The following is a 25,306-nucleotide window of genomic DNA, read 5'->3' as shown; positions in this document are numbered from 1 at the left end:
GAAGTCTAAGTATACGACATCCACCCCTCCTCCTGTGTCCAGGCTTTTCGTAACCTGGTCATAAAAAGAAACTAGATTGGTCAGGCACGATCTGCCTGCCATGAACCCGTGTTTATTTCCCCTCAGCATAATTTGTCCTGCCGGGCTCTCACAAATCTTAGGGTATGGATGGATCACAACTTCAGTGAAAGTCTTCATGTAATCCAGCTGTAAAAAAAAGATGCAGTTTGGGGCTGCTCATCGGAAGCGTAAGGTGTAAGACAAGAGAGGTCAACCAACACCAAGTAGAGTACTGTATGCAGTTCTGGACTATGTATTTAAAAAAAAAAAAAGAGAGACATGGAGAAGATGGAAAGTGTTCGAAGGCAAGCAACAAAACTAAAATAAACAACTTCTCTACAAACTAAACTTGCTTCAGGTAGGGGGTTTGACTAGATGACCTTACAGGGTCCCTTCCAACCCTACTATTCTATGACTCTATGAAAACACAAACAGCAAAATTCTTAAGAACCTGGCCTGCTGTCTATTTTAACTTAGCTGTATTTAAAAACAGATTTTTTTCCTTTTACAGTTACTGCATGCACTTTATTTCTGTTTAATTTCTTTTCTTTACTTTGTAACTATTTATGCTGACCCTGGGGTTCTGGGATAAAAGCCAAAGAAGTACTGCTCTGCCTTGAATATCATTCACATTTATACTTATCTAAGGTTGTTTGTTATAATCGTTCCATTACTTTGTTTTCCATTAAGTTAACCAACTTGTGTTTTGTTATTTTCACAAGTATTTAACCTCTTGAAGATTAAAGTGTCTCTCTAGTGTTCCAATATATTAATGCTTAAAATATTTTACAAGCATTTAAAAATATTTGACCGCTTAACTGACCAAGTATTTTTTGACCAGTCAAATACCCAAGCATGAGGTCCTTGAGTATTCAAGAGAGAAAAGATCTTTAATTTAATTTTACTGCATCAGCGTGTTCTAAAATAACTAATTTGCCATTACTGGTCTATTATACAACATACACTCTTCAGATGCATAAAGAAACCTATTTCTTCAGAACTTAATGCCAAAAAATTATTGGGGGGGGAGGGTCCATTCCAGTTGGGAATAAATATAAACTTAGATAAGTAAAAAAGTTTTAGTCAGAGGCCCAACTAATCAAGAGTTATTCATCATTTTATCCAACTACCAGTATTAGTAATTAGCATGTTCTTTATTTTGAACAAGCAGCGGCAATATTTTTCCCAATCCATTTTGGCTACGAAGAAAATAAACAGTAATGCTCAATATTAAAAGCTATTATTAACTCCTATTATATTATTTTATGAGCTGATGAGGCAAAGTCTTTTTTCACCAAACAATTACCATATTTACTTGAATAGAAGACTACCCTGATTATAGGACAATGTGCCAACCCCCACATTATATTCTATATGTGTAAAATTTATAAATTTGTTATAATTTTCCATGTGTAGAATCCAATTTGTCAAGGTTTGCCTAAATTTCAACATTTGCCTTGAATTTGTCCCCCTAGCACTGCTACAGCAGGGAAAATAAATCTGGGGGCAGATAGCCCTTCACTCTCTGCTTCCCCCCCAACTTTTTCTCCTGACAGCCCCATCCCCTTCTCCTTACCGTCAGACCCTGCTCTCCCTGAGCACATGGAAACGAGGAGCAAATTTGGAAACAATAACCTTGACATTAAACATGGCTGTAGCAATTTACATATAGTACCCATGAATTTAGTTCATCCAGAATTGATGCATATTACCTTTTTTTGAAACTGCTTGCAAGTTTTAGTATAGGTACTCCATAGGCACACTTTTGAGCAGCACTTTGACACCTACTTATATGTAATACAAACTATGCATAATATGGGTCCAAAGCCAAAAAAGTCCCATGATTTACCATATAATTCATTGGGCTGGGCCCCAGAGTAAACAGTATTTCAAGCCACAGTAGCCCCACAGCTAAACGTGTGTATACTCCAGATACCCTCACGCAAAGGATCCATGTGCTAATTTGCCCCCCAATGACTAGAACAAGGCATTGTTGTCACAAGTGCTGGGATGCTCCAAAAATTTATATGCAGGTGAGGCACAGGGCAAGCTGGTCTGGCTTTACCTGATGGAGGGCTGGGCCACACTAATCACATGCACCAGGCTGAGAGAGGGGACCAACAGAGGGATTCTAGGAGAACTATATACAATGCTGTGGCTCACCATCAAGAGTCAGCAGTGAGGACAACTGCACTTAATGGGCACTACCATATGTTTTTATTCAGATGGGCTATGCTAACATATTCTTGTGGTAGGTTCAGCGTGTTTACCCAATGTGGGCCACGCGTTCTGTAGTCATGTTCAGTGCTGGCAGCATTTAATCAACTTCATATTGGTTTCTATTGCCAGATACATGCTGCTTCTGGCAAGTTTAATGATAAACAACATAGTTAGTGAGATTAGTCTATATGCAATAAGATAAATATTTTTCTCCATGCCAGTTAAGGAAAAATCGTCTTGTATTCAAGTAAATGTGGTATTTTGATATAATCTGTATCAATGTGGTGACACTTCTGATCAAAAATTATTTTCATGTAGAAATACATAATCCATGACTTGTAACACATTTTAAGTAGACCAGCCAGAAGATATGTTACTTTCTCTGAAAGTGTGGTCCTGCGTATTTGGCATAAATAAATTGATAACAAATATTATTATTTTTATTAATAATAAATCCCCATCTCTTTGGAAGACAAAAGGAGCTCTTATGGCATTATGTTCACCATTTATTTGTAGTCCTCTCTAAATAATTATTTTGCAATATAGCAGACGTCTTTTGAAGATACTAATCAGTTTTCTTAGCTTTTCTTAGCAACAATATGCTAAGAAAATGCAGCATTTTCAGAACTCCAGGAAGAGATCAGTTCTAAAACAGGGTGAAATCCTATATGTCTGAGCAGCAGCTAGTATAGAGGCATCTCATCCCGTTTGGGCCCTTACAATGCTACCGTAGTACAAATTCTAAATTTTAATAGGCACGGACAACATTCACTATGATTTTTAGTCTACCACCACCGAAGAACAGGACAGATAATTCGTAACAATATTTTTATTAAAAGGAAATGAAAGTCAAATCAGAAATTCCATAAGGAACACTGCATCTTCCAGAAGCAGTAAGTGAATAATTTGCATGACTATGGACTTGAGGCACCACAAATGAGACTATTATAACTGGTACCCCAGCCACTCCATCCACCAATCCATACTCCAAAACTGTCCATCTACCCAAAAGCCAGAACTGGTCAAGGAGGAAACTGACACACAGCCCTGCAGCCTGGGAATACAAGAAACCAAGCACTAGCCCCACTGCCTGTAACCTTACAAGAAAAACACTACAGGAAAAGACAGAGCCAGCACAAAGCCCTAAAAAAAGATGAGGGAAGCAACTAAAGCTAGGACCAACAGACACTAACAGCAGCAAGAGGGAGTTTGTCATTGCTGTTTGTTTCTACTGGGTCTTCTCTGCCCTGTGTGAACTTTGTTGTTTCAGCCAACCTGCTTCTGCCCCCTCCCCATTTTATCACAAATCACTCTTCACAGTGCCTTTTATCTCCTTCTCTTCCTCTGCCCTCCTCCCCTAGGGTCCTCTCCATTCACTTTCCTTTCCCAAAATCCATCCAGCCGTCCAAAACATATCCCTAGTTGCTCTTCTCTATTATACCCCTTCCACTCATCCTACAGACCTTAGCTATTTCGACTATAAAGCTCCTCAGGCCAGGGTCTCATTTAGTCACCTTTACATTACATATATTATCTGGCATGATGGGATGGACCCCTTTCTGGGGAGATCTCTAGCTGTTACTATCATAAACAATTACAGACAGTAAGAGTAGGATAGTCATGTGTCTTGGTCTGACTAGGATAGTCTCAGATTTCGAAGGCCGGTACCAGCTGGGTGGTAAAAACAAGAGTCCCTGAATCATAGGCGCTGTCAGGTAGGGTGGCATGGTGTGCCAGGCAGCTCCATCTCCACATCAGACTGTGCCCACACCCCTGCCTGCTGACTTGGGCGGGGGGGGGAGGGGGAAACAGTGGCTCAGATGTCCTGGATTTCCTTATGGCCACCCTAAATAAGAGTGTTACAAGATGTACAGACAAGGCATTATATGCTGAGTAACGTTAAACTGGGCCTCGTACCAGGTATTAATTCCAAGAGTAGGACATGGTTACTCCTTAACCAATAAAGGAATTTATTAATCCTTTAGCAGTTACAATTCTATTACTTTAGTTAGTTGAACACAATACAACATAACATGCTCACCACCCTAAGACTTAATGAATGAAACATCACCAGATGGCCAGTCCACAAGGTCTTGTCCAGAGTTCCCATCTGAGTTCTGAATCTCAGATCAGTGACCAGATCTTTCAGGAGTCGGTTCAGAAGGTTACATTCTCTCAGCAGGAGCTTTACATACCAGATAGCTTGCATTTCTTAATACGTAAAATTATCTTAAGCCTCCCTCCTAATGCATATTAATAATCTTGCTTCTGTTTGCCAAATATGGCTAGCCTTAACTGGAATTTTCTATTCTGAGGTAATCTTTTCATTCCTAGGTGGGGGGGAGGGTAAGTTTTGTTCTGACTGTTCCTCTTTTGCCTATGCTATATTTATTCAATTTAGTTAGCCAACTTTCTAATTCATTTTAAGTTAGAGACAGTATTTTTCCATCTGCTCCTTTTTACTGGGTGCAAGCCTTGACCACAACTCAAGCTAAGCATACAGCTTAAGCTAAACACAAAGGTCAAAACCCAGGCATGAAGGCCTCTGGGTCCCAAAAAAGGTAGCTGCTCCCCTGAAGATAAGGTGGCCACTGACACATGCTCAGAATACAAAACAGTGGTAGCACCCTTGGCCAATCAGAAGCAAGGGGTGGGGCCACCAGAGGAAGCGCACCTTCCTCCTGCCCTGGCTGAGAACTCTGTTCCTCCTGGCTGTGCACCACCCTCACTCTAGGGACAGCCTGCAGAATTTCGAGGACAAGTGATCGACATGGATTTCTACTGACGAACTGAAAAACAAGACTTTCTGCAGTCCGTTCCTCATTAAGAAACGGACACAGGACAGTGGGTTTTAAAACAGGACCAACAACCACCCTAGTTGAAAAGCCTGCAGTTTCAGTACAGCTAGTGCCTGTGGTGAGATGTGCAGGAAGTCACCAGCTCCTGCCTGCCTCGGCTCTGGGTTGCCTCGCTTGGGACCGTGGCCCTGCTCCCGGGCAGGCCCCCCTTGGCGGGAGCAGCAAACAGTACCATCGGCTGAAAGAAGATTGGGAACCTCTGGGGACAGGCAGGCGCTCTCAGCCGAGCAGGGCATGGGCCTCGGCTCCTTGACTGCCCGGCAGGTGCCTTCCCAAGCCCCCACCCGGGGCTGACGGAGGATGCTGGGGACTTTGCTACGCGCAGTACCCAGTGAGCCACGAAAGGGGCCAAACAAACCCGCCGCAGCCCGCACGTGCCCCGAGCAGCCCCGCCCCACTCATGCCCAGCGCAGGCAAGGCTGCCGAGACTTAGCCCCGCGCATGCGCCGGCGCGCTCCCTCGCGCCGGGGCCGCTACCCAGAGGGATGGCTTCACAGGCCCGGGCCCAGCACCTAACCGCCGCGGGGAAGCAGTCGCCGGCATCCCAGCCTCGCCCTCACCTTGCCGCCCTCAGCAGCCTCCAATCCCGCATCCGCCCACGGGCGCCCCCAAAGTGCGTCACCGCCCGCAGGCTCGTCGCATTTCAGACACGTCACTCCCACCGCCCCCTGCCTGTCTCCCCTCCCACGGCCGAGGTTGGGAAGGGGAGCGGGTCATGCGAGGTGACGCGCAGGCGCGCGAGGCGCTGCCGCGGAGGCCCCTGGGGGCTGTAGTTCCAGGCCGCGGCTGGCGGGTTCCCGGGCGAGCGGCGCCCGCTCGTGCCAAGCCTGAGGCGGGCAGCCCGCTCGGCCGCCGCGCAGCGGGTCTCGGCGGTGCAGCGGCCGCGGGGCACCCTCGGGGCATGCTCCTGCCTGCTGCGGGCGGGGCTGCGCGCGGCGGCGGCGGCGGGGCCGGGAGCGGCGGGCGGCGGCGCGGGGCGGGATGTTGTAAGTGGCCCCGTCGCCTGGCAACGGCGCCTGCCGCAACGGGCGGGGGGAGGAGGGGGCAGTGGGGTCCGTGGTAGCAGGAGGTGCGGGGTGGGGGACGCGGGCGAAGCTGCCAGCGCGGGAATGAGGCGGCTGCGGGGAGGCCGCTGGCCGGGCCTGGTGGGGGAAGTTTGCGGTGGTCCATGGGGGAGGCCGTGGGGCCCGCCGTGAGCCGCTGCTGCGTGCCCTGGCCGGCGGGAGAGGGCAGAGAGGGAGGCAGCCATCCCCCAGGGGGCGGCTGAGAAGCAGAGCAGGCCCCGCTACCGATGTGATGGTCTGTGTCTCTGGTGTGTGTCATTTCCAGCTGACTGGTAAAGATGGAGAAGGGGAGAGGAGGAGGTGGAGGAGGAAGGAGCCTGGGAGGCTCCGGCCTGCACAGGAGCGTGTACTCCCAGTCTCAGCAGCAGTATCAGTACTCGGCCTCCTCTCCAGGGGGCTGCATGGAGATCCAGGAGCTGGCCTCCAAGAGGGTGGACATCCAGAAAAAGCGATTTTACCTGGATGTGAAGCAGAGCTCCCGAGGGCGCTTCCTGAAGATAGCAGAGGTCTGGATAGGAAGGGGGAGGCAAGACAACATCAGGAAAAGTAAACTGACTCTCTCCTTGTCTGTGGCGGCCGAGCTGAAGGATTGCCTGGGTGATTTCATTGAACACTATGCCCATTTGGGCCTAAAAGGCAGCCATAGTCATAGACATGAGCACAGTAATGGCAAAGAGCAGGATCTGAGGAGGCGGCAGCCGCATCATCCGCCTTCCCCTCCCACATCTGTTGGATCTGAAGAACATCCCCATAGTGTCCTGAAAACTGAGTACATAGAAAGAGACAACAGAAAATATTACTTAGATCTAAAGGAGAATCAGCGTGGGCGCTTCCTAAGGATTAGACAAACTATGATCAGAGGACCTGGCATGATAGGCTATTTTGGCCACAGTTTGGGACAGGAACAGACTATTGTCCTTCCGGCGCAAGGGATGATTGAATTCAGGGATGCTTTGGTCCAGCTAATTGAAGAGTACGGTGAGGGGGATATAGAGGAACGAAGAAGTGGGGGTGATGAGCCCCCTGAACTTCCAGAGGGGACTTCCTTCAGGGTGGACAACAAGCGATTCTATTTTGATGTGGGATCCAACAGGTATGGCATTTTTTTGAAGGTAAGTGAGGTGAGACCACCTTACCGTAACACCATCACTGTCCCTTACAAAGCATGGACAAGGTTTGGGGAAAATTTTATCAAGTATGAAGAAGAGATGAGGAGAATTTACAACAGCCATAAGGAAAAAAGAATGGATGTCAGAGGGGACAGTGGTGAAGAGCAAGAGGGTCTCGAGTAGAGTGCATTGAGTGCATTTCAACTGGCCAAGAGGCAATACAGAAAACTATAAATTGGCTATAGAGGTACTGATGTGTAATAGTTTGAAGAAGTCTCTCTTCTTTTTCATAAGTCCTTTCCCATTTATTAGTAATAACTCCAGTACATACTTCAGGAGTCTGGTTACCACATTAAATTACACCCAACACATCTCTGAAATTCTTACGGGAATACCAGCCTCCAAAATCTATGAGTCAGCTGCTTCAATTGTTGAAGACTATGGAAGTATGCGTATCAGCACAAAAATCTGACATTCTGACCTTTATATAGTCTAGTTAAGGCTTGTGTTGCACTAGAACATGATACAAAAAAACCCAACAAAACAAAACAAATGCATCTTAGGCTGAAAAGTATCAGTTCCTGCTTATGACAGGTTTTCCAGAAATAAATGTCCATAACAAGTTAAAATCTGAAACACTTAACTACAGGGCATTTAACTCCCAAATTGACTTTATATGAATTTTATCTGCTTGTGTGTAAGGAAAAGTAGAAATTTTAAATCAGTATCGATTGGTTACTGAATTTTAAACTATATTCTTAAGGGGAAAAATCTCGATAGCCGATCATACCTTTATAATGTACTAGTAAAGAGTGGAATATTAATTTTTTAATTCCAAAATTTTGTGATAACCAAATTATTTGAATGCCACAGAATAGCAAATGTGTTCTTGAGCTTTGATTGGTTATTCCAAATTTAATGAAAATTAATAATGATCAGTTTTTCATCTATCTGTGATATTATATAAGGGTGAGAATTTTTTTAATGCATTTCTCAAAATTTCAAAAAATATTTTTGTATTGGTGGTGTTCTGGGGCTCCAGGAATCAGCTGAGAGGTGGGCATTCTGGTGGTTGGATGATTGTTGTGATTGAGATTCCAGGGTTTTTTCCCAAATGTAATAATAGCACTTATGTAATGTTAAACATATTAGGATAACTTTTGAGGGTGAGGGTTTTCTTACACTTTGAGAGAGACCTTTGTGGGGGATTTGGTGCATCATTTAATTTTCATATTTATTGGTTGTGTATTTGCAATGCCATGGCTAAAGCTTTTAGTGTTTTCCATTTTCTTGGTAAGTAATAGCTTTAGTAATAGTTTGTTTTTTAATAGTTCAAGATAATATCATGCGTCCAGTCAAACACACACATATACTGCCTCCTTGCTGTGGTAAATTGGAGCTATGAGCCGGCAATTTGATCCTTGCTCACAGACTCTTACGTCTGTAATAAAGTCTCTTGTAATACTGTGGGATTCTTAGAGGGAGACAGTGCTTCAGGAGTATGAAGTTAGAAAAGGGGAAATGGAAAGCATTTTGAATATTCTATCCCTTAAATCAAGAAAATTGTTACAAGGAACTTTTCAACCAGGAGGGCCAGTTTCTCTCCCACAGAAGTCAGTAGGAGTCAGATTGGGCAATGAGTTCTTTCTGTATCACGTCCATGTTACCTTTTTTTTTTAAGTGTTTTAAAATATGCTCCATAAAGGTAGGGAAATTTACTACCACACAAATCGGCCTTTTTTATCAGTTGGCCCAGCATGTATATGAGCCACCTATCTTTTAATCCAAACATATATTGGACTGTCCAGAAACGTATTTATCTGCCACCAAGATGTTCGCTAATACACCTGCACAATTTGAGGCAAATTTAATAAATTCCAATGCCATATCATATCTTTGATCTGCCACATCACTAATAACTTCAAGGAGGCTTGTGTGTGGGGACTGAGTGGATTGAGCAAGTAATCTGAATTTTAGCTTGAGTGCTAAAAATAATTTGTTTGGCTTAATTAAAAATGAATTTGCACCAAAGTCACCAAAGAACCGTTATGAAAATGTTATAGTTGTGATGGAAAACAATAGACATAAGGAAGTCAATTTCACTGTTTTAGGTGATTCCCCCTTATGTAACAGTTATGCCTAATAACTAGTTGGCTTAGTGCCAAAAATACCATAAACGAATGCATAGATTGCTGTTTCATATATTCTCTAATCAAAATCAGTGTTTCCTTATTCAGTTACTTAATTGCTAGTAGGCCATCTGGCAATATGACAAATCAATTAAGGTTTATAATTTTTCCTTAGTCTTGGGGATACTGGTTCATATTCCATAGAGAAAAAAAAAGTTTTAAGAAGGTAAAAAAATGGTATCAAGTAGCCTTCTGTTCTGTTCTTGGTTTGATTACAGAATTTAGTGAAAAATTAACTGATGCATGAGATATTGTATCACTGATTGCTGCTGCCCATCACAGTGCCTGGAGTAATGATGACATTGTCAAATATTCCAACCACCTGGAGCTATGAATGTAGGAAACTTTTATGCTCCCCCTTTCCCCACCACCCCGCTCTCCCCTTTGCTGTCCTTCCCCCTCTGCCACACACATACCTTCTCTTTGTGTGTGGTATTTTCCCCTGTACATTCAAGATCTTCCAGTTTAAAGTTATGTTTTCATCAGTCAATGTTAAAATCTCCTTTGACTAATATGTTTAATGCCCATAAGTTTGCATTCCTTGTACTCCTTTCCTCTTAAAGGAGAGAATATTTTCCTTGAACAAGTAATTTAAAAAGATAAATTTTCTTCACTGATTTAAACAAAAAACAAAAAAAAATGCTATGTAGCATTGCTTCTTAGTATCAGGTTGCCATTTTGATTATTGTATAAACAATTACAGTTACACTGCATCCTGGGTTTTAAAAGTGTTCCAGTTTAGTGCAGATCAGTGTCACTCTGCACCATTGCTTCTTAATTTTACTTCCTGTATTCATTTATTGGAGTTCAAAAAGAAATTAGCTTGTTTTAAATATTACCCAAGGAATTCAGCATTTGCTGGTTACTAAATAGGGCTCAATTCTCAATTTTGACACACAGGCAGGTGCTGCCTTCTACTTTGTAAAATCAGCTATTGCACTTATTCTCCCACCTGAGTATCTAAGATGAAACCCGAGCCTTAATGTTAGTAGCTAGTTATTGATGGGTAAGCACTAGCTACTAGTTTTCCACAGCAACATAAAGCACTGATGTTTGCAGATCTTCTATTTCAAGGATAATACAGCGAACTGGAAATGTAGCAATGCAAGCTTAAAGCGATTAAATTTCTAAACGGGTTCCTCATTATTTTGGCAGTGTATTCCCAGCTTTTGAGAGCAGCAATAACATGCTGCTTATGTGCAGAAGGGCCTATCATTATGCAGAGGAATACTGAATTCCTGATGCATTTTAAATCTTCATTCTTTAAGCCGAAAAACTGCCATGTCCCTTAAACTTGATAAAAACACAAGCTTATTTGCACTAAAGAGAATGGCCAAAAACAATTCTAGGAGGACAGGGTGAAGAACATCAGTCTGAACCTCTTGAATTCATAGGTTCTCATGAGAGAATTTTACATAAAGCCCTCACCTCTATTTCAAAGTTGTATGGTCCAGGCAGAAAATCTGTCAGTTCTATAATTAAATCATAATGCACTTTATACTTTGTAAATAATAGGAGCACATTTCTGCTACTAGTCTGGTAGGATGTGATTCAGTAAATACAGTCTAATTCTGAAAAGAGTGGTCTCCTGCATGCACATGTCTTTCAGAGACCTACCCAAATCATTTGATCCAGTTACACTGGTATATCAGAGGATAGATATTTATATTTAAAATCCTTCCAAAAAGCCTGGCTTCTTTTCAGATGTGCTGAATACCACAACTCCCACTGACTGACTTTGAATTTGTGGTTATTCAGCATTTCTGCAAATCAGGCCCTAAACATTTATACTTGATTTAAGGACATGTGTTTATAAACTTTTTAGAGCTGGGTTCAGTAATGGCATCTTTCTTGGCTCTTTTCACCTCATCCAGAGATGCCCATGCAGTCCCAGAATAGTTATTTGGCATGGAAAGATTTTATGGGCTTCTGCGGTGTTGAAACTGAATAGTTTGTATTGAGTCCAGTCCCAAGTGTGTAAGCTTTCGCTCTAGTTAAAATACAAATATAATATGTTGTTAGCAAAAGTGTTACAGGGAACTTGTAAAGTTTTCTGTATTGGAATGGTAAGGATCACCAGCATAGGACATCATGCCAGTTGTGATCAAGTAGATTATCAAATTTCTAAAATACAAAGAAAGTAACAGAAAGTCCTTAAAGGAAGGTTTAGATTATGGACTTGCAGAAGCAATAGCCTTACTATTGCATCTAAGAGAGTGGAAATATGCTGTAATGCATCAAAGTTTAAGAATGCTGAGTATCACAGCTTGAAAACTGGATACTTAGCCAGAAAGAAATTAATCTTTTTTTCCTCATAAGTGTTTCATATTTGTATTTAACATGTATAAATCCATATTTACATATAATTATGCTCAATATGTTCATCTGTGTATATTGTACTTACACAATAGCTCATGGAGAAATAATCTATTTATCTGAAATGCACAATACTTTTTAAGGATGGGGCATAAAAAATAACTTCTGCCACAACCACAGCTTTGATAAATGCTTTATTTCACTGGGAGCTGTTATATATGTTATGTAATGTTTCTGCATTTAAATGTTTTTATTTAATTTATTTGGCTTTGGTGGGGTGGGAAGAGATAAGAAATCTGATATGAAAAAATAGTAGAAAAAAGTAAGGTAACTTAACTTTATTTCAAAGTATCTTTCATGAGAAATAAAGTTTTATACTTTACTGGCAATTACTTATAGAAATTTTCTGTGGGTTGCCATAGTGCTTTAAGTCTATATTTAAACCCCAAATGCTCCAAATCTTTATGTAAAATAATCATGAAATCCCAAATACACTGCTAGAAGAATTGAAAACTGATCTTCATACAAACAAATTAGCATGAACAAATTTAACATACTTTTTTCTGCTAATCATATTTTAGTCTGAAGTCTGCATCATTCTTCAGAGGCAAATTAAAGAGTTAGTAATAGTTAGGAAGATTGTTATTCAGGTGACTGACAACCGTTTTAACCAAAAGTGTAGTAATAGTACAGTGGAAATGAATTTATTTTTCTGTTTAATTTGATTGTGGGGTGTTTTCACAGTGTGGAAAATGAGTTACAAAGCAAAGGTTATAGTCCCACTGTAGTGGTACATATCTGTTTGCTGTAAATACAGTTATATACACCATTTACAAAATAATTCCTAAAAATATTATACACTTTGCATTTTATTTTCTATGCTACATCTTCCAAGGTGAAAAAATTTAATTGTTTCTTCTGTGTGTCATGGCTTTAAAAAAAATCACCTTTTCTTTCCTCTATCCTTCCATGATGATTTAGGTTTAAAATTGTTTCTTCCATTAAAATAGTCTGAAAATGTAGTTAACACTTAACATTCCAGCCATTGTACTTTTGTACAAAAGTACATTAATACTATAAACTGAAATCCTTGAATGATTATAGCAATGTAGTTATAGATCAAGTACTTGTGTGCATGTATTTATAATAGTATATGTATCAAATACCTGGATGGGCAGATTCACGTTTTGAAATGCAAATGAAGTCACAGTTCTGCAGTCTTTGCTGAAAGTAATCCTATTGGAGTATTTGTGTGAGGTGAGGATTGTAGGATAGAGTTTACCAAGTGTAATTTATCTTTGTTAGTAATGCTGTAGGTTACAGACTTGGACCCTAGTTCCACTGAAGTGAGTTGGAGTTCTGCCAGTTATTTCAATGGAAACAGGACTGGGCCAGTTTCCTTATACAGGTAGGTTTTTCAGTATCAACAAGTTATATTTTTGAGTTTGGAAACCTTTGTCTGTAGTTATAGCTACACTGTATATTCTCAGTTCAGTAATTGATATAACTTTTTACATTATTAATGTAATGGCATTAATAATGTAAACAAGTTATATCTCTCAGTCTGTTATGTTGACCCGTTGTACTTTCATTTTCAGCTGGAGTCATTAAGTTTTTATTGTACTGCTACAAAGTGAAAAGCAAGTATGGTTATCTGAAAGTAGCATAAGACTCATCCATTGTATTACTTTTATTTGTAGAAATGAACCCATACCTGAATACAGTTCTTGTAAAGGTTATTGATTTTTCTGTATATAGTAAATGCTTGTAGTTTGTTGTCTTTTAGAAGTCTTTCAACACTACGAATTTCTAGTTGGTGACTGTTTATAGTGGTAGAATCTTTTGTAAGAATGGTTGGATTCTGTCCTGGTTACAGAATAAAAGCTTTGTGTTTGGAAGTAGTCCATTTTTGGAATTAGGCATTTTGGAAATTTGGAAACAGAATTTTTTTAGCCCAGCAGGTCTTTGAAATGTGAGGAAGTTCTAAATATTGTTGACAGCCTATTACATATTATGGTATTAACAGTTTTTACTTTAACTAAACAACTTTTCCCAAAAATATACCACACCTGAGATCAGTACAATACCTGTATATTTATGTGAGAGAGTTTATATTTTGAAAGGTCAAGACCTAAGAAACTGTGATGGCTTTCTGGAGTGCCATGTGTTGCATGATAGCTAGGGGTAAATTGATCAGTTCACAAGCAAATTAAGCAGCAGCATATTTTAGCAGCATGCAAAACAGAATAGTTAACAAGTAGCTAGAAGTGCATGTTTTTAACAGAATTTCAGTTAATGAAATAGGGCAACTTCTAATAGCCTGAAATAGCCACCTTAATTCAGTGGTGCACAACACACAAGCCACATGCAGTCCACCAGGGCAATCCCAGCGGCATACTACAGTTCCTTATTAAACCACTTGATTAACTAAAATGGATTTGAAATAACAAGTTTTGTGTCCTCACTATGGACTGGTTCATTAATCTGCACATGTAACTGCATATGCAGCCCAGTTTTCCACTTGTAAACCTGCTGAAGGCTTACATACAATCAAAACATCCCATGAGTGGTAGCCATCCATGCTCATTTCATGATCGTAGCAAAGACCTTCAGTGCCCAGCTAAGGAACCAATCAGTCATGGTGTCAGGTGTAATAGAGAGATAATAAAATGCTTTTGGTGTACTGTGTTTAAAATATCATTTTCTCCACATGAGTGTGTGCTTGATTGAATCACTAGAGGTTTTTAATTTTTTTTTAAATACTAACAAAAGCCTCAGAGGACATCAATAATAGTGGGTTTTCCTAGAAATGTCAAAGCATCGATTGAAGTTATGTTGATGCAATTGTGGCATTCCAGTGATTAATACCGTTGTTATTTTACCTGGTTTTAATTATTTTAACTTATGACCAAAGCTCTAGGGTATTTTTTAATTTATATTACATTTTAGGGGGGAAGAGGGTTCAGTAATTTTTATTTCCTATCTTTACTCCCTTTCCTGTTTAGTCTGTTGATCTGTGTTTTTAAATCTCATAATATAGTGGGATTCCGATCCATAACTTAGCCTCCTAAACTGTGCAATAATACTACTTATAATCGTGTTCTTATTCCTCTTTCTTTTTGACAGTCTGATCTCTCAAAACACTTAAGATGGGAACTGTGAGTTATGAAACCTTTAAACTCTGTGGATATACAGTATGTTTAAAAAATATATTAAACCCCTTACGTGGCACTTAGTTGTAAATTTTTGAAGCATGATAATCATGGGTATTAGCTTTTGTATTTGAGTTGCTATTAGATATGTTCAATTAAATTGATTTCTTAATCATTATGGGGGAAATTCACCCCTTGGCAGAGGAATATCACATGGCTTAAGTGCCTTTTTAATCTGGATAATTTAAAATGGATTCAGCCTATATTGATCAGCTTATATTTTAAAAATAGTCAGTTGTTCTTAAACATTTAGCTGTGAGGTTTCTTCTACCCCATGATAAAACACAGTGGCAGTGGTCTCTGTGTGAGCAAACATGAAGTAATTGGGATTTTTTCTTTTAGCAATAGGATGTATTATGTGTAATTTGTAGTAAGGGCAACTTTTGATTTCTTAAATAAATGTATTCAGTATGTAATAAACAGTCTGATTTATCAAGCAATATCAACATATTTGATGTTAATGTTAAAAAAAAACTTAAACACAAAATGATGCGCAATGGAATCTCCAAAACTATCTGATTATAATATAAAACAATACCTGGAATAAATGTTATTGATCAACCTCAAAATCCTGGAGATACCTCTGCAGTTACATTTGTAATGGATCCGTTTATATAGGAACATGGTAGGAGAAAGAGAGGAGCTGTCAAAGAAGGTGGAGAAACAGAAGCAAAGAGGGACAGGGGTGAAAGCTTCCATCAGGGGTATGAGAAGGATAGGAGCACAGGATTTAATAGCTACCCATACCCATGAGAAAAGGAGCTGAACAGGTCCAGAATATCCTGTAACCACTAGGGAGCACTTAATGCCAGGACCTAGAATGTATCTCAGAAGTCCTTCCATGTTACAGGGGTGTAGATTGTAGCTGTGTTGGTCTAAGGACAGAGGCAGACAAGGTTCTTAGGATAAATCTGATATTTTTTATTAGATCAGCTGAAATAGTTGGAAAAATTCTTCTTAGAAAGGTTTCGGGTTTAAATACCATTCATCAGGCTGAGGAAGCATCTGCAATTGGTATGTGCTCTTCCTGGAAAGAATGAATAGTAAAGAAGCTGGCATGCATGCAAGGAAGCTAGTCAGTGAAGATGTAAATTGAGGAGTCAGTGGGTGAGAGACAGGCTGGGGGGATGGGGATGAATGTAGCAAGTAAAAAGTGGAAACCTGTCTACTATTTACCTGGTACATCCATCCCCATCCCCCTTACTCACTGATTCCTCAATTTGCATCCTCACAGACTGGCTTTCCTGCATGCATACCAGCCTCTGTCTTTACTATTCATTCCATCCAGGAAGAGCACATACCAATGGCAGATGCTTCCTCAGCCTAATGAAGGGCATTTAAACCCAAAAGCTTGCTAAGAAGAATTTTTCCAACTATTTGAGTTGGCCTAATAAAAGAGATTTACCCTAAGAACCTTGTCTCAGGAGTCCTGAGTCTCAGCATATTGGCATTGAAAACTACTGACAAAGTGTATGCACCTCATCCATCTTCATAGCTGGCCCACAGAGAAGATGACCGTCTACTACAAAAAGTACTTATTCTGCTAGCCTAAGAGGCAGAGGTTAGTGTAGTTGATTTTAAACTTCCATTCCTGAAGATGAGACATGTAGTGGGCAATAAAGTTCCAAGTGATGCAAATTTTGTGTAGCAGGGAGTTCCAAGATGTTTTTCAGAATATTTAGAATATTCCCTATTCCCCCCAAAAATAAAAATTGCGAAGTCAATTACTTCAAAGTTAAAATATGAATTAAGGTTGCCTTATGCGGTTGCCCCCATCTTCCCATGTGTATTATGATAGTATGTGATCATGTAAGGAAAGGCCATCGTCCACATGACCCTTGCTTCATTCACTCTAACTGGCTAGGTAAGGAATATATGAGAATGAATCAGGTTCTTTCATGAAGAAGATTGTTGTCTGTAGCTCCCCTGCTGCCTGTTGCAAAAGCTGACTGTTGTCTAGTGAACAAGCATAGATTGGACCAAAAAACGGTGGTCTCTTGGAGAAATGAATTCTATACTTGTTTCTGCTACAGACTTCTGAGTATGATGTTGAAAAAATTACTTAAGGTAGATTTTTCACGAGATCTTGCTAATTATGTGTTCCTTATTTTCTGCATCCCCATCTTGGTTCTGCAGGGCCTAATTTGCTGAACTGAAGTCATTGGATGCTTTGAACATATGAAGTGCAATGTAATGCAAAGTACTGTGAGAAATCCATAAGTACTTGACAATTTTTACTTTTTATTCCCTGTGCCTCTATTGTGTAAAATAATACCTCCCTAACTCAAAGGGTTATGATGAAAATAAGGTTCATTAATGCTTATAAAGCACCCGAATACTGTTGAGCATTGGCAAAAATGTCATAAGGACATTATTAAATCTATATTTGGTGAAAGATTTGCATACTGTGCAGTAAAATAGAGCTGTACATGGAATTTCATAGATTTCACAGACATTAGGGCTGGAAGGGACTTCGGAGGATCACCGAGTCCAGCCCGCTGCCCCAGGGGCAGGAAGTCAGCTAGGGTCAAAGGATCCCAGCAAGATAGACATCCAATGTTTCTTAAAAGAGTCCAGAGTAGGTGCTTGCACCACCTCTGGAAGAAGTCTATTCCAGGCCTTGGGGGCTCGGATAGTAAAGAAGTTTTTCCTTATGTCCAGCCTGAAACAGTCTTGGAGGAGTTTGTGACCATTTGACCTTGTCATCCCTTGAGGCGCTCTGATGAACAGGCGTTCCCCTAGACCCTGATGCTCACCCCTTATATACTTATAGGCAGCCACCAGGTTCCCCTCACCCCCCGAGCCTGTGCTCTTCAGGGTCCCATGGCTCTCAGCCTCTCATCGTAGGGCCTGTTCTCCTGCCTGCTGATCATACACGTGGCTCTCCTCTGGATTCGCTCAAGTTTTTCCACATCCTGTTTAAATTGTGGAGCCCAGAATTGGATTCAGTAGTCCAGCTGCAGCCTCACCAAGGCCGAGTACAGTGGGAGGATGACATCCTGGGATTTGCCTGAGAAGCATCTATGGATGCAAGCCAGAGTTTTGCTCGAATGTGATGAACAAAAATAAAAGTAAAGTAAAATAGCTGAGTCATTCCTAGAGTAACATCAATACTGCATGTTGACTGAGGCAAGACTTCTCTGGAGGGAAGAAGTAGCATGAGATAAGGCAGTTAAATACTGTGCACATGCAGAAGGTAAAATTAAGATGGCATGGTCAGATGGGACTTCTTGAATTTGAGAGATGGACTTTCCAATGTTAATGATTTTTGTGTGCAACTTGCTTAGCATATTGCTAGAATTTTCCTGCAAGGATGGGAGGGTTGGTGTTTTGTTTTGTTTTGTTTTGTTTTGTTTTTAATAGTCTCTAGTTCTGCCAAGCCAGACTGGATCTGCATGAGATAAAGACAAGTCCAAACTCTAGCCTAAGCAGTATTCCCCTCCTGAATTTCAAATCTTGTGACAGGCAGTAAAGATGAGAGGTTTCTCAAAAAATAATCATTTTTATATTGGAAGGTGTTAGGGAGCATTTATAATGGTTCACAGTTTCATCAATCTTATTAAGAAAGAAGGAATATAAAATATGTTTTCTCTAGCTGCCAAATCTCATTCTTCCCTACCTGCTCCTAAGCTAGCCATTATCAAAAGCAAATGCTGCAACTTTCTTCCATCCTTTAACAGTCTGAGGAGATCCCCAATAATCAAAGATCACAATACCATTTTAAACATGTTTTGTGAAATCAAATCTTCTTATGCCCTCTTATATGCACGGTCTGCTGTAGAATGCCTATTGATGAATTATTACTGTGTATAATCCCATTACAAAGGAGCAAATGTTAAATGGCATTCTAGGTGCTGAAATGTTAAACTAGGTTGAACAAAAATAATATTATAGTTTATAACAGATTGTTTGAATATTCATGAGTTCAGGATAAATTGCTCTTACTGTCCTTGTGCTCTCTAACTTAAAGTATCCACAATCTTGTTTTAGCCAGGTGTATGTCAAGCAGATTAAAAAAAAATCATGTAAATTAACCTTCCCAAATCTCAGTTACAAAGGACCTGGCCCTAATATTAGATGGAAAGAAAAATGAGTTGGATACATTTTATTTTTGGTACAACAGCATTTCTTTCAACATATTCATAGATTCATAGATGCTAGGGTCGGAAGGGACCTCAATAGATCATCGAGTCCGACCCCCTGCACAGGCAGGAAAGAGTGCTGGGTTCAGATGACCCCAGCTAGATGCTTATCTAACCTCCTCTTGAAGACCCCCAGGGTAGGGGACAGCACCACCTCCCTTGGGAGCCCATTCCAGACCTTGGCCACTCTAACTGTGAAGAATTTCTTCCTAATGTCTAGTCTAAATCTGCTGTCTGCTAGCTTGTGGCCATTATTTCTTGTAACCCCCAGGGGCGCCTTGGTGAATAAAACCTCACCAATTCCCTTCTGTGCCCCCATGATGAACTTATTGGCAGCCACAAGATCGCCTTTCAACCTTCTCTTGCAGAGGCTGAAGAGGTCCAGGTGCCCCAGTCTCTCCTCATAGGGCTTGGCCTGCAAGCCATTAACCATACGAGTGGCCCTTCTCTGGACCCTCTCCAGGTTATCCACATCCCTCTTGAAGTGTGGCGCCCAAAACTGCACGCAGTATTCCAACTGCTGTCTGACCAGCGCCCGATAGAGGGGAAGTATCACCTCCTTGGATCTGTTTATCGTGCATCAGCAGATGTATGACGAAGTTCCATTAGCTTTTCTGATGGCTTCGTCACACTGCCAACTCACGTTCATCTTGGAGTCCACTAGGACTCCAAGATCCCTTTCTGCTTCCGTACCACCAAGCAGGTCATTTCCTAGGTAGTAGATATGCTGGACATTCTTCCTCCCTAGGTGCAGCACTTTGCATTTCTTCTTGTTGAATTGCATTCTGTTGTTTTCTGCCCACTTGTCCAACCTGCCCAGGTCTGCTTGTAGTTGTTCCCTGCCCTCCAGTGTGTCCACTTCTCCCCACAGTTTTGTGTCATCCGCAAACTTGGACAGAGTACACTTCACTCCCTCGTCCAAGTCACTGATGAAGATATTGAAAAGTATTGGTCCAAGGACCGAGCCCTGCGGGACCCCACTGCCCACCCCCTTCCAGGTTGATACCAACCCATCCGCTACAACTCTCTGGGTGCGACCCTCTAGCCAATTTGCCACCCACTGGACCGTGTAGTCATCCAAGTCACAGCCTCTTAACTTGTTTACCAGTATGGTGTGGGATACCGTATCGAAGGCCTTCCTGAAGTCTAAGTATACAACATCAACCCCTACTCCTGCAACCAGGCGTTTTGTAACCTGGTCATAAAAAGAGACTAGATTAGTCAGGCATGATCTACCTGCTACGAACCTGTGCTGGTTTCCCCTCAGCATAGTTTGTCCTGCCGGGCTCTCGCAAATGTGAGCCTTGATAATTTTTTCAAAGACTTTGCCTTGGATGGAGGTGAGACTGACTGGCCTATAGTTGCCTGGGTCCTCCTTCCTCCCCTTCTTGAAAATGGGGACCACAATGGCCCTTTTCCAGTCCTCCGGGACTGGAAAGGTAGAATAAAAATACTGGAAAGGTAGAATAAAAATAGTTTATAAATAATGACAAAGAAATATATAGGGAAAATGCAAACTTTCTTGAGAAGACTTTTTTTTAGATATAGGCTTCCCCTTTTTTTCTAAAACCTAGCTTAGCCACAGAAATATTTGTGTGAATGTCATTATTTTAATTAGTGTTTCCCCATAGATGGTTTTAGTAACCTACAGAACATCTCTGATCTTGGGTCATCCAGTTGGGCAAAGGAATCTGGGACCATAACGAAGGGAATCCACATTTTAGAGCCGTTACCCATAGCTATAAGAAACAAAATCCAAAATACCCAGGGCACCTTACAATGCAGTGCAGGTAAAGGTAGGGAAGGTGAAGGCACTGGCAATCTCCTTCTGCTACAATGACATGGAAGCAGTTAATATATGTACAGGAGGTCTTGGAAATAGGGTCATACCCTGTGCTACTGAGGATGGCAAAAAAATCCAATCCGTGCAGGCCTGGATCAGTTCTCCCTGCGTTCTCTTTTTTTCACATGGGCACTACATTTGCTATTTTTCAAGTCATAGAGTGCTATTCCATAAGGGACAGATTCCATGAAGATCTATGCTGGAGCAGTTGCTATTTCGTGTGTGAATTCACTCATTATTTCAGATTAAAATTATCCAGGTCCCCCATGTTTTTAGCAGGAAGAGTCCAAATTTTTCTGTCACCTCTGGCATGGTCATTTTTATATTCATGTTGTCCTTGCCATGTGGTATGCCACCAAAATTCTCAGTTACCACTTCATCCTGGTTAAAAACTAAGGCAAAATAGTTGTTGGGGTCATGCTTAAGTTATCTCTGAACTTCATTCTTCCTTCAGCATATAGTGGACACACTTCTGTTAGTTTTAATATTCCTCACAAGATCAAGTTCAGCTAAGGATTTGGTCATTCATTCTTACTCTGTTCCAGCATTCCTTAACCACAGAAAGATATTTCTTTTTACTGCATTGGTTAGTACATAGAGGATCAAGCCTGTTTCTAGTTGAAAGCCACACTTCATACCCACCTGTGAGGCTACCTTCCATCAGCACTGATGGCAGCCAGTCTCTGTCCCCCTTAATAGAGTTAATAAGGCATCCCAAAACAGTTCAAGATATTGTAGGCTGTAATGCTTAACTAGCAAACAGTATTAAGTGAAGATAACAGTATTGTAGGATTTACCCACAGTTCTTAATTCATACAAATTGTGTGTGATCTTTTAGACCAGAGCATGCTAATTTTTTTTATATCTAGGAACTGGATTACATTATAGCAGTTTACTCAAGGACCAATTGGCAAATACACCTTATAATATTATATAATGAAGCAAGCCTATTGGCTTTTTCACATGTTATTTTAGCCTGTAATTGGTTATTGTCATAGATTACTTATGACTGCATATATTTGTAATGTAGTAATGTATAATAATTCTGAGCAGACAGACTGAAAACAAGTGTGCCTTGGTAAACAGCGTTATTAGTAAGGGACTGTAGCCAGCTTTACTGGGGGATGTTCAGACGTGGAGCTACAGCAGCATTCAACCGAATATTTTCATATGCAATTCCAATTTTAGAATAACCATGTAACAGAAGTAATTGCTGCAAAAGCTCAGGAGTAGGCAAGTGCTTCATTTGATTTAAGTCAGAGTTGAGGCACATTGGAAACGCAGTAGCAGGGGAAGCCTGCATTGCTGCAATCTTTGCTGTACTGATTTTGAGCAGTTCAGTTTTTTAAAGTTATTAATCCAGAAATAAAAGAAAAATGCATAAATACTAAACCACAGAACCATGGCAGGAATCTTCCAGAACCACACAATTAATATTAACATCATTTTCTGGGGATCTGATTCTCTACATTAAAACAATTACCCAAATGCATGCAATGCAGCAGATATGGCTTTCTGACATGTAACTTGGCATCCCTCTTCAACACCCCATCTAATTTGATCTGTTGTCCAGTTTGTCTGATTCTAATGAAATCTAACTTGGTGTAACTCATATCTGGTGGGATAGAAAAAAAAAACTTCATTAAGAATTGCAGCTAACAGAAAGGGATTAAGCCTCTATTTAGAATACTGCTTTTTTTCAGGGTTGGAAAGAAGCTATACAGCTGAAAAGATTAGTTAGTGTCTGTTTTACTTATGATTCTTGCTTGCAGAGATCTTATCTTAGATGTTATAGAATGATTACACCTTTTGGCCAGGCAGGGAAGTATGGAAAGCTTCCATAGGTGTTATTGTGAAGGTGTTATTGTCAAGAACAGTGGTATTGCATGACCCAGAATCTAGAACCAGCATTTACACTATTCCTATCAAATGCTGAAAGGATGGCCTGCATAGCTTCCCCCTGTTGAAACCATTCTCAGGAGATTTTTGGCTCTTTGGAGTGGGGCACATCATCCCTGAATTCATTGGCATTGTTTGTTGGCATTTGTTTAGATCCACATTATGAAAGTGGTGAGCCACTGTCTTCCAGTAAAGATTGGTCTAGAAAGTCCTGCAAGGTCAGTAGAGCCAGAGAGATATATTATAAGCTTATTGTGTCCCCACACTGTGAAAATGATATATTATAGTTTCATGAACTACTATAGCTTCATATTGAGACTTCTTTCATGCTCAGCTTGGATAGGAAATGGTTGGGGTCAGTGCTAGTGCTAAGCAAATCCAAAGTGTTGTAATTACTTTGGGGGAGAAATGTTATAACATTTCAGTTGCTTTATTAAGGTTTCTCTTTTGGGAGATGGTCTTTTCAATGAAAAACATTATGTGATTGCATATAGTTTGCATGTATCCTTCTTTGAGACCCATGCTGAAACTAATTTAACAATCGAAAGTGATTAGCTACCATCTGATTTAATTGGAAGTTTGAAGCAAAATATATTGAATGAAGTCTATAGGTGTTTTGATTTTGGAATGAATTGCAACCAGTGAAGCCACAATCACATTCCAGTCTTTTACCTGAGTTGCTGCTGCTTCTGAGAGTGCTTTACTCCAGCAGTTTTCGACCTGTGGTCTGTGGAACCCTGGGGGTCCACAGACTATATGGCTTAAAGAGTACATGAAAAATAGCTACGATCAATCAAAAGTATGTGAACACCCCCACTTACCATTCAAAGGAATCTGCATCTCCATTCCAAATTTTTTAGGCGCCTGCAAATGAATACTTGAAAACCACTGCTTTTGACAGCTCTTGCTGGGTCTTGACTGATGCACACCACGTGTAATACTGTTAAAGTGTTTTATTCTATGCAAGTTCTGACATCATCCCAGCCAATGCTACGATAAAGGAAAGGAGCTCTGATTGGGCTAGAGCAGGGGTTCCCAACCCCCAGGCCATGGCCCAGTACCAGGCTGTGAAGGGTTAGCTGCCCATCCACAGGAGGATTGGCTCCTGGACTGGATCTATGGAAGACCGGCAGCCATCCCTTTTTTATACTGAGTATAAAAAAGAGTTGGCTGCTTGCCTGCAGTATGCCGGTCACCTACAGTCTGCAGTCACTTCTGGTCCGTGGTTTGCAGATACACAGCATAAAAAGGTTGGGAACCCCTGGGCTAGAGGAGTGCAGTGGACAAGAATGAGATCCCTGGGAAAGCTGGGAGTGTCTGTAGCTACAGGTGAGGAGCTGATCATGTATTTACTAGAGATCCCATTAATCATAACTGCATTCTGTGGATTCCACCAACAGTATGCCTGCTGGTGTCAGCCAGGACTCAAACCAAGACAGGGCAGGGCTTGAAATCCAGAATCTTGCCAAGTCCCTGAATTAAAAAAAAAAAAAAAGATACAGTCCAGGTCCCCTGAGATCCCCACAGCCAGTAGTCTGAGGATCCATCTGGATCACAGATGCAACCCCAAACCATGAACAAAACTATTTTCTGTATGCATTGTAATGCAGTTCAACTAGAGGAGACTCAAACTACTTTGTTTTGGGCCCTGTCATGATAGTCTGTCCTCTCTACCTCTCCCTCCCCTCATTCCCTTCCTGGTTCTCAGAATAATGTCTGCCCCACTTTTTATCTAAGTATGAAAACACACTGCTTAAGTTTCCTAAATGCTTTCCCTTCTGTCTTGCTGCAGTTTTTATTGCACTGGCCCTAGCCCACTTATTCCACAACAAGACCCTTTGTGGATTTAGTGAGAAGATAGTTTGAAGGAATTACGCTTTTACTGAATTGGCAGATATTGAAAAGAAAAGGCCCTGGAATTATTTTTCTGGCTCAATCTCTTATCAATGTCCTTCAGCTTTTAGCCAGTATATGAGATATTGGACAAGGTATTGAGAGAGAGATTTTAAAACTTGAAGCAATTGGCTTTACCATTTGGCTTGCTTCAGAATTTTATTTATTTTTTGCAGTGCACTCCATGTGATCCAGAGAGGTGTTCAAAACAGAACTTAGGCCAAAGATGGCACTGTAATTTGGCAGAGAGATTGATTGCATGACAGTGCAATTTTCTCTGTACTGTCCATTTAGCTTGTTTAGTTCCAGTCCTCTACTAGTTCTGAAGGCATTGCTCTGGTAAGCAGTTCTGAACAGTGTCCTTTTCCCCTTTTTGGGAACACACAGCTGGGTAACCTCCTCCAAAGTAAGGACAACCTGCAGAGGTGCATGGGCAGTTACAACCTGCCTCTACTGTCCCCTTTTTTTTAGATAATAAACAGGCCATCTGTCATTTACTTA

The 25,306-nt window shown here is 40.9% G+C and overlaps 2 protein-coding genes across 13 annotated transcripts in view; one reads left to right on the top strand and one right to left on the bottom strand.

The window, feature by feature from the left end:
• WRN (WRN RecQ like helicase) overlaps nucleotides 1-5,801 on the bottom strand; it is a 164,281-nt gene extending 158,480 nt beyond the window's left edge. For all 4 annotated transcript variants that reach the window (XM_014607369.3, XM_019493513.2, XM_019493512.2 and 1 more), the window contains exon 1: nucleotides 5,699-5,801. The gene's annotated coding sequence lies outside the window, so the exon portion shown is untranslated. The remainder of the gene's footprint in view (nucleotides 1-5,698) is intronic.
• Nucleotides 5,802-6,280: 479 nt separating this feature from the next.
• The window catches only part of PURG (purine rich element binding protein G), a 43,051-nt gene continuing 24,025 nt past the window's right edge, over nucleotides 6,281-25,306 (top strand). For 3 of the 9 annotated variants that reach the window (XM_059722389.1, XM_059722388.1, XM_059722387.1), the window contains exons 1-2: nucleotides 6,285-7,295; nucleotides 13,122-13,224. In XM_059722389.1, coding sequence (XP_059578372.1) covers nucleotides 6,481-7,295; nucleotides 13,122-13,152 — 846 coding nt within the window. In that variant the 5' untranslated portion in view covers nucleotides 6,285-6,480 and the 3' untranslated portion in view covers nucleotides 13,153-13,224. Of the gene's footprint in view, nucleotides 9,837-13,121; nucleotides 13,225-25,306 lie in introns of all 9 variants that reach the window. The other 6 variants (XM_059722386.1, XM_059722385.1, XM_059722390.1 and 3 more) reach the window with 5 other exon arrangements.

This window comes from Alligator mississippiensis, chromosome 2 (genome assembly GCF_030867095.1).
Source record: "Alligator mississippiensis isolate rAllMis1 chromosome 2, rAllMis1, whole genome shotgun sequence".
Lineage (NCBI taxonomy): Eukaryota > Metazoa > Chordata > Crocodylia > Alligatoridae > Alligator > Alligator mississippiensis.
The sequence above is the reverse complement of the archived record's forward strand: the minus strand, read 5'-3'. Positions and strand labels throughout refer to the sequence as shown.